General features: G+C 52.1%; 1 protein-coding gene across 1 annotated transcript; it reads right to left on the bottom strand.

Annotated features, from left to right (window-relative positions):
* Positions 1 to 1,895: 1,895 nt before the first annotated feature.
* Positions 1,896 to 2,652, bottom strand: LOC119314706. The gene has a single exon (XM_037589405.1). The coding sequence runs from the start codon at positions 2,607 to 2,609 to the stop codon at positions 2,112 to 2,114; it is 498 nt and encodes a 165-aa protein (XP_037445302.1). The 5' UTR covers positions 2,610 to 2,652; the 3' UTR covers positions 1,896 to 2,111.
* Between the last annotated feature and the right edge of the window lie 5,455 nt (positions 2,653 to 8,107).

Below are 8,107 nucleotides of genomic sequence, written 5' to 3'. Positions count from 1 at the left end.
TTGTTATAGCTACACAGCCAGCCACCTAGATAGCTAGCCATGGGTATGGGTTTCGAGATGAAGCGTAGCAGCAGCGGCAGCCTTGTTGCGTCGTGCATGGTCATATGCCTAGCCCTGCTCCTCCTCGGCGCCGCGGCGGTGGCTAGGAACAGCCCAAACTCCTCCTGCAAGGCGCAGTGCAGCGGCCGGGAGGACTACAAACCCTGCCACGCCGCGTGCCGGTGGGATAAGCGTCTGGGAGACCTACCAAAGTGCCACCTGCGCTGGCGCTACGCGAAATACTACGATGCCTGCTTTGAACAGTGCGAAAAACAACCACAAGCAAGAGGGGGAAGAGTTGGGCTATGGCGTGTTGGGAATAAGCCGTGGCAAGCCCGGGACGCGGTACGCGTGCGTGCACGGTGAACGCGTCGGGCTCGGCCCGTGGCAGCCTGGGTTGCGTGCATACGTGACCAGGTGTGTGTGTGGCGTGCGTGTGCATGCTGGTGGAGCTGGGCACTGGTTCATGGCCGTGCCGAGTCTGTAGGAATGCATGTGTGCGTGCGTTGGCGAATGTGACGGGGTGAGCGTGGTGATCCGTTGGAGTGCAGCAGCGTGGGCGCGTTTGAGCGCGTCCGGGGCGCAGTGCATGCGGATCGTGGCCTGGTTATTCGGAGTTGGGTGCGGGGTGTGTGTGCTCCCATATAAACTCCCCCTCCCCTTGTACTGCTTTGAGCCAGCTTGTTTATCAGAGAAAAGAGAAGGCCGTACGTGCGGCTGGGCGTTCGAGCGCCTGTAGAAATTTTCTGCTGTGTCTTGCTCCTTCTTCTACCTCCATCCATTCACGACAGAGAGAGCTAGCTAGGCCGCAGCAACAACATGGCGGCAGCAGAGGGCCAATAGCAAGGAGAAGAAGCAATACCAGCAAGAGCAGCTGGGCTCCTGGCGATGTTGACGGGGCGCACTGGGTGAGGAGATGGAGAAGAGAAGAGGAGGCGCAACTTGTGTCGAAGGAGACCCGTCTGGAAGCGTGGTACGCAAGCAATCTGGCGGACGCTTTTGATGACTCGAAACCCCACACGCCTGGCAGGGACCCCGTCAGGGCGCGCGGCGGCTATGAGCTGCCCTAGGTCGGCCTGACCACCCCTCAGGGGGAGAAAAGTAAGTCTTCATCCAATATCACTTCGACCAGGTCATAGAATTGAAAAATAAATTAATGGGAATATAGTTTTGAGATTTCACAAAAAAAAGTAACTCTTTTGATCTTATTGCATTGCCTACAACCACTTGATCTACTCAGACTGATACAACATTATGTGCAGCAAGATGCAGATAATTTGATACATTACAAACCCTTGATGTTGCGAAAAAAAGTCTGGATTTATGTATTTTCACCTGGATAGCACAGGGCGGCTTGCAACAATAAGCTGGCAACAAGAGCTGTGAGCACATAGCTGTGAAATTATGGTTACCGGCTCAAGGAGGAGTGATGACGAAGACATCACCGAACAACCTTAGGTGGAGAGTGTTCCAGCCAAAAGACGTCCATAAGGTTTTCACCTTGTTTTCCCCTAATTATCTGCACAATTCTCTTTGTTTAATTAATTGAGAGTGGTCTTTAGGCTCTGGCTAAAAAAAAATATCAATGATACCACAGAGTAAACTGGAGATGCATGCAATTATATTATATCATTTTTCGGGAGGATGAAATGAGATTCAGCTCATCATAATAAGGACCTGGTGAAACAAAATAATAACATGAATACACTCACTATATACATAACTCTTTAATGCAAAGTTGCACACACTTTAGAAGAACAAAAAGTTACAGACAATTGCAGACATGCACGCGGACCTGTTGCCCACAACCACTTGATCTACTCGGACTGATACTACATTATTGCAGCAAGCCACACATAATTTTATTCATTACAAACCCTTGACAAGAACAAGAAACTGCAGACAGTACAGACATGCACGTGTAGCTAATAAAACTCGATCGACTCAGACTCATACAACATTATACGCTGCAAGGAGTGCATAATTTTATTCATTACAACACAAAATAGACAAGTACGAAATGCAAATACGAAACTGCCAGGTGCACTTGCTCCAGGGCTTGTTGCATCTGTTCATGGACGGAAGCAAGGATTCTGGCGCTCCATCCTAGCCAATGCTTCGCGTATCTCTCCTATACCTTGCATCACCTGTCCCAGGTCACTCCTTAGATGCCGGATCTCTCTGCTGAGATAAGACATCCTCTGATCCATGTTCCTGCTCAGATCTGCCAGGATTTCGACCTGTTCATGGGTCTCATGGCCTTCCAAATGCTCAGCAATTTCACGAGGCAGTCGCTCTATCAACTCTTTTATCTTTTCAACATCTTTCTCTGCCTTTATCTGATCGATCACCTCTTCATGATCCCGGTCTATGTCACTGCCAAGCTTGTTCAGTAAAAACAAGTTTGTCCAGTTGAGCTGCTTATGCTCCCCAAAGCCCCCTTCTCCCGCGATTATGAAAGGCACAAATTTTCCATAAGGCCCACCCAGATTCAGGTAGCTGTTTGATGGAAGCTCTCTAGGCTCGAAATTGGAAGTCCTAACTCCTGCCAGTGGAAGCCTAGAAGACATTGATTATCACTTACTTTCGAAGCTGAAGAAATCCGGTGCCTTTGGACCCTCAACTCCTGCTGCTGCACCCTCCCTCTAATGGTGTCTGTTGAGTTGGAACTGAAACTTCTATTTGCTGACGCATGCTTGGATAGATCAACTTGATGTCCTATTTATAGAGTGAAGGCCCTTATCCTTGCAATCGTGCCATCATGGCTCTGCTTGAGGTGGCAGTCACGGGTGAAGCTGCTGGAACACTGAGTACGTGTGCACCATCATTTTGTACGTACTTGCATGTATTATTATGGGCAACAATCGTGTACAGTATCAGTATGGGCAGCAATAATGTACAATGGGGGACATGGTCATACGTGAATCACGCAAGGCTATTGGTATGTATTACACGTTGGCGTCAAATTTTCATTTAAAGAAAAGGAAAACGCGCCACGTCACACGGTAAGCTGCTAGAAAACTGAACACGTGCACCATCACTTTGTACTTACTTGCATCTGGGCAGCAACCATGTATCTTATGGGCAAAACACTCATCTACAATAGCAGTATGGGCAGCATTAATGTATGATATAGGACAATTTCATACGTGAATCACGCAAGGCTATTGGTTTTGCCTGTTGGCATCAATCTCTGGCCGGTTAGAATGTCGATACTTGATGAATGGAATAAGACCTGCAGAGATGGTTTAAAACTAGTAGATGTTAATTTACACCTTATTTCTCATTCAGTTTACACCGGGTCCTTTAATAACTGTGTTTGAATATCCAGATTTTCAAAAAAAATGGGCATTATAAAACAAAAGGTCAGAAATATATATTTATCCTTCACCGAATAACATGGGTTCCACAATCATGCTAAGTTTAATGGATTCCAAAATTTTCTGTATCTAATAGATAAAAAAACAGGAATGTACGTTCGACACAAGTAACATTATTAACCACCTTATCAAGCTTTGCCGAGTAGGGAGTGATGCAAACAGATAAGTGGAGCGTCGTTCCGCCTATTATCACTGCCATATACATACAGGAGCATGCAATAATCAGGTCTAGGATACGGTCGTTGCCACGAAAACTTAGTATCCAAGCTCCTGATCTAGAAGGGACACCCTCGCCGAGGCAGATCGGTCCAGCTGCAAGGGGGCGCTCGCCGCCACCCCCAAACTTTGTCACATGAGATTATGTTGCCACACGGCGCCGGACAACGTCAAAGCCCGCTGCACCAAGAAGATAGCCGACCGAGGCCCCCAGCCCGGTAGACGGAGGTAAAGGACCACACCCCGGCCACCCGCCCGTTCCATGCCGGCACCGTAGCCGGCCTGCTAGGTTCAGTTTGCCAATCGTGCACATAGTTGCCTCGCCGTGCCGTCAGATGCTGCCATCGTGCATGTAGATGTCGACCAGCAAGGGATAAGCCCATTAGGGCGCAGATCTAGGGCGAAGACCTCTAGCAAGGGCCCCTTTGCGCCGCGGCAAGGTGTCCTTCATGCCCCACGCAACCACTGAACCTGCAGTCCCAGTAATGCCACCATGATCTTGCGTCCGCTCGTCGTTGAAGAGGTCCACGACCGCCACCACCTGGCCTCAACATTTATTGCAGATCATAGACACATATTGCATGCCATACTGTAATACTGTATTAAAAGCCCATATTATAGAGTGCAAGCCCTTATCCTCACACTGGTGCCATCATCGCTCTGATTGAAGTGGCAGTCATATGTATAGTATCCGTATGGGCAGCAATAATATACAAGAGGGGACAAAGGTCATACGTGAATCACGCAAGGATATTGGTAGGAAAATGGACCAGGGCACACGGGAAGCTGGTAGATAGAACACTGAAGACGTGCATCGTCACTTTGTACTTACTTGCATCTGCGCATCAACCATTTATCTTCGGGTTTTTATATGGGCACAACTCATCTACAATTAATAGCGGTATGGGCAACAATAATGTACGATATAGGACAATTTCATATGAGAATCACGCCGGTTAGAATGTCCATACTTGATGAATGGAATAAGACCAACAAAGTTGGTTTAGAGCCAGATGTTAACTCACACCAGATTTAATCAGGATCTTCTATCTTTTGATGAATGCAGGACGTCTATCTTTTGATGAATGCAGGACGTCTATCTTCCGCCCGCTGTCCGTTGGCGGTCGGTGTCAAGCTCGTTCTCCTTTTGTTGCTGGTGGCTACAGAAGCACCACAATGAGGCTGTATTCAATGGTGACACCCCCTCTCTCGCACGCCTTTGGAGCTTATGCCATGACGACGTCGCCAGCCCTAGTCGTATAGGGACGATGTGGACTCCTGGCTTGCCTCTCTCTCTCTCTCTCTCTCTCTCTCTCTCTCTCTCTCTCTCTCTCTCCTTGTAGAAACTCGATCGGGTTTCTACCACTTTCTTATATATGAGAAAATAGAAACGATTCCCGTGAAACTTGTCAGGAGAATAACTATTAATTCTAGTATTTTACCACACATATCCTAACCACTATAGTTTTTTCCAGCGACTATTTTAACAATGCACGTACATCTCATAGTAAAATGTGACGCTTTTGTAATCTAGAAGGTCAAAGGTCAAATTTATTGTAAGTGTGACCAAAACACCAGGTACACTAGAAATAAAGTTAAAACTTTGCTGGCTAGAAATAAGGAGGGAGTACCCATATGCGGGTCCGCCCCGTCGGCGAGTCCAGCGCCTATTCCCGCCGTTTCTTCCCACTTTTCCCCACTTCCCTCCCATTTTCCCCTTTTCTCCTGCCAATCTGCCTCCCACTCGCCTCCCAGCCGGCCGCCATGCCACCGAAGAAGTACGTCGCCCCCCGTGCGGCGTCAACCGCGACCGCCTCCGTCGCCCAGCCGAAGCAGAGGAAGCCAAGGGCGCCGCCATGCAATCCACCGGGCATGACAAACGCCGAGTGGAGGGCGGAAGTTCACCGACGGGAGGTTGTCACCGCCGACCGGCGCAACAGGGCCATCGCCAAGAAGGCCCGTGACAACGCGGCGCGCGCGGCTGCGGCTGCCGCTTCGGCGGACCAAGCCGAGGCCGAGGCGACTCGCGCGGGGATGATGAATCCACCCGGCAGCCACACCCAGTACGCTCCCTGGGGCCAGGAAAGCGCCGGCTCTCCGTCACCGCAGCCGTGGGGATCGCCCTCGCCGAGCTACGCCGACGGGGACGCACACGGTGGGTTCAACCCAAACATCACCTTTCCCCATGGACACCCGGCCCAGCGCACGCCCTCGTCCGCCTTCGCCGGCGTGCAGTACCCTCCATACAATTACTCGCCGCCCGCCTACGCGTCCTCCCCGACCCTCCATCTACGCCGTTGCGCGCTACCCTTCTCGCACCTCAGCGACACCGACGAGACCGAGGGCGACATGGATGACATCATCGCCGCAGGTTCGGCCGCGGCCGCCGTGTCTCACGGGTTTGTCACCCAGGATGAGACGGTGGATCTCAGCGGCGGCATGGACGGCGAGCTCGGCTACGTTTACGGGAGGACGAGTAGGAGGAGCAGGAGCAGGAGGAGGACGGGGAGGAAGAGGAGGAGGAGGAGCCGGCGCTTGTTCCGGCGAAGGGGCGCAAGAAGAAGAAGCGGGCGGCCAGGTCAGGCGAGCCGCGCATCAACTGGGCGTCCAAGGAGGAGGAATGCCTCGCCGAAGCATTGAAAGTCGTCTGCCTCGACCCGACCACCGGCACGAACCAGAGCATCGACACGTACTGGGACCGCATCAAGGCCGAGTTCGACGAGCGCAAGCTCGTCGACCCCTACTTCAAGGGTGTCTACATGCAGCGCGGCTCGAAGGAGATGGCGAACCATTGGGGCGTATCCAGGGGGCGTGCAACAAGTGGCATGGGATCGTCGAGGAGGTCGCGGCTCGCCCAGAGAGCGGCGCCGGCGTTGAGGATCAGATATGCCATGTCGGTCTCTCCCGCCTCTCTTCGCCGTGTACGCCTGCCAACGGTTTGTTCCTCCGTGCAGTTGCTGCGCATGTTCACCTTGTACCGGCAGAGCAACAACGACGGCGAATTCAAGTATCTTCACGTTTACAAGCGCATTGACAAATGCGAGAAGTGGGCGGAAGTCCGGCGCACTCTCGACAAGGACAAGGAGACCTACAAGCCGGACGCGCCGACTCCTGGCGCATCGGAAGGGCGGCTGGACGGCAACAAAAGTGCCAAGAAGGGGAAACACGCCGACGCGGCTACCGCTCGAGTGCACGAGTCCATCGAGCACTGCCTCGCCGATGTGCAGGCCCGGGCCGTTCTTCGTGAAGAGAAGACCGACGCGCGGTGGTCGGCGTTGATGTCGAGCAGCGCCGTCAAGCTCGACCTGCTCCGGACAAACGTCGCCGCGAAGAAGAGAAACACTGACCTGGCTTTCCTACTGGGCGGGGCGGACATGCTCCAGAGCACCGACGAGGCGGTCAAGGCGTGGTACTTGGCGGAGCGCGGCCTCATCCTGAACCAGCTTCCCTCGACACCGCTGCCGACGCCCACGCCCACGCCGCCGCCGCCGCCAAGCCCGCGTGATGACGCATCCACGACGCCCAGCAGCACCGATGCCGCGCCGACACCGCCCAGCGCAGAAGCAGCTCCGACACTGCCAAGCCCGCGCACGCCAACTCCGCCGATGCCTGGGGCAGAGCCCGTCGAGTGATGCGAACGCGAACTTCTGTCGCTCTATTTTTTGTATGCCTGTCCGATCGCCGAACTGTGACTTGCGATCGCCGGACTTGTGTGACGTCTTTTGTGAGCGGGAATGACCAAGTTCGAATTTTCCGCGTCCTGGAACGGCGCCTGGGGGCGTGACTGGAAGCTAGATCGCCCCTAGGGGCCGAACTAGCGTCGGTTCGCCCCCAGACCGCTATTTTTTAGCGTCCTGGGGGGCCGAACGGCTGGAGATGCTCTTAGTGTGCATGCTGAGTCTGGCTAGGAGTAGCACTTGCCGGCAACTTTGCTAGTTGCCTACGTCACTAGAAGTTAGCTAGAAGTCATGCTGAGTCCGATTACGATTTTATATGCTGCGTGAGTCATCGTATACGAGTAGGTTTAGTTGATCTTTTGGGTCGGTTGTGTCGACTGTGTATCCCTATATACACAGCCAACGCAAAAATATTGTTCCCGGAGAAAAGGAAATAAAAAGGAAAACTAATAGTAGGAGACGTAGCCTCGGCTATACCTTTTTTCCGCGCGTGTCACTACAACACGTACGTCATTAGGAGGCATTTTATTAGCGGCAATTTCCTAAAATGCCTTAAAATCATGGTACTAACGGCACTTTGAGAAAGTGCCTCCGATGCTCACATGCTTTGAAGGCGGATTTAGAAAATGCCTCCGATTGTTGCTGGCGTTTCGGTGGATAGCGCCTCCAATGCTTGGCTTATTATACAGATTTGACCCTTGATTTTAGACTATTTGCAAAATAACCCTCCCACCTCTGTCTTCTATAGGTGACCATCGAAATAATAAAAAAACAAAAAACAAAAGATCGACTCGA

This window comes from Triticum dicoccoides, chromosome 6A (genome assembly GCF_002162155.2).
Source record: "Triticum dicoccoides isolate Atlit2015 ecotype Zavitan chromosome 6A, WEW_v2.0, whole genome shotgun sequence".
NCBI classification, from domain to species: domain Eukaryota; kingdom Viridiplantae; phylum Streptophyta; class Magnoliopsida; order Poales; family Poaceae; genus Triticum; species Triticum dicoccoides.
This window is presented reverse-complemented; position numbering and strand designations above follow the sequence as displayed.

What these genes read in the sequence shown, in the direction of transcription:
- LOC119314706 (XM_037589405.1), bottom strand. Translation starts at nt 2,609, where the DNA reads ATGTCTTCTAGGCTTCCACTGGCAGGAGTTAGGACTTCCAATTTCGAG.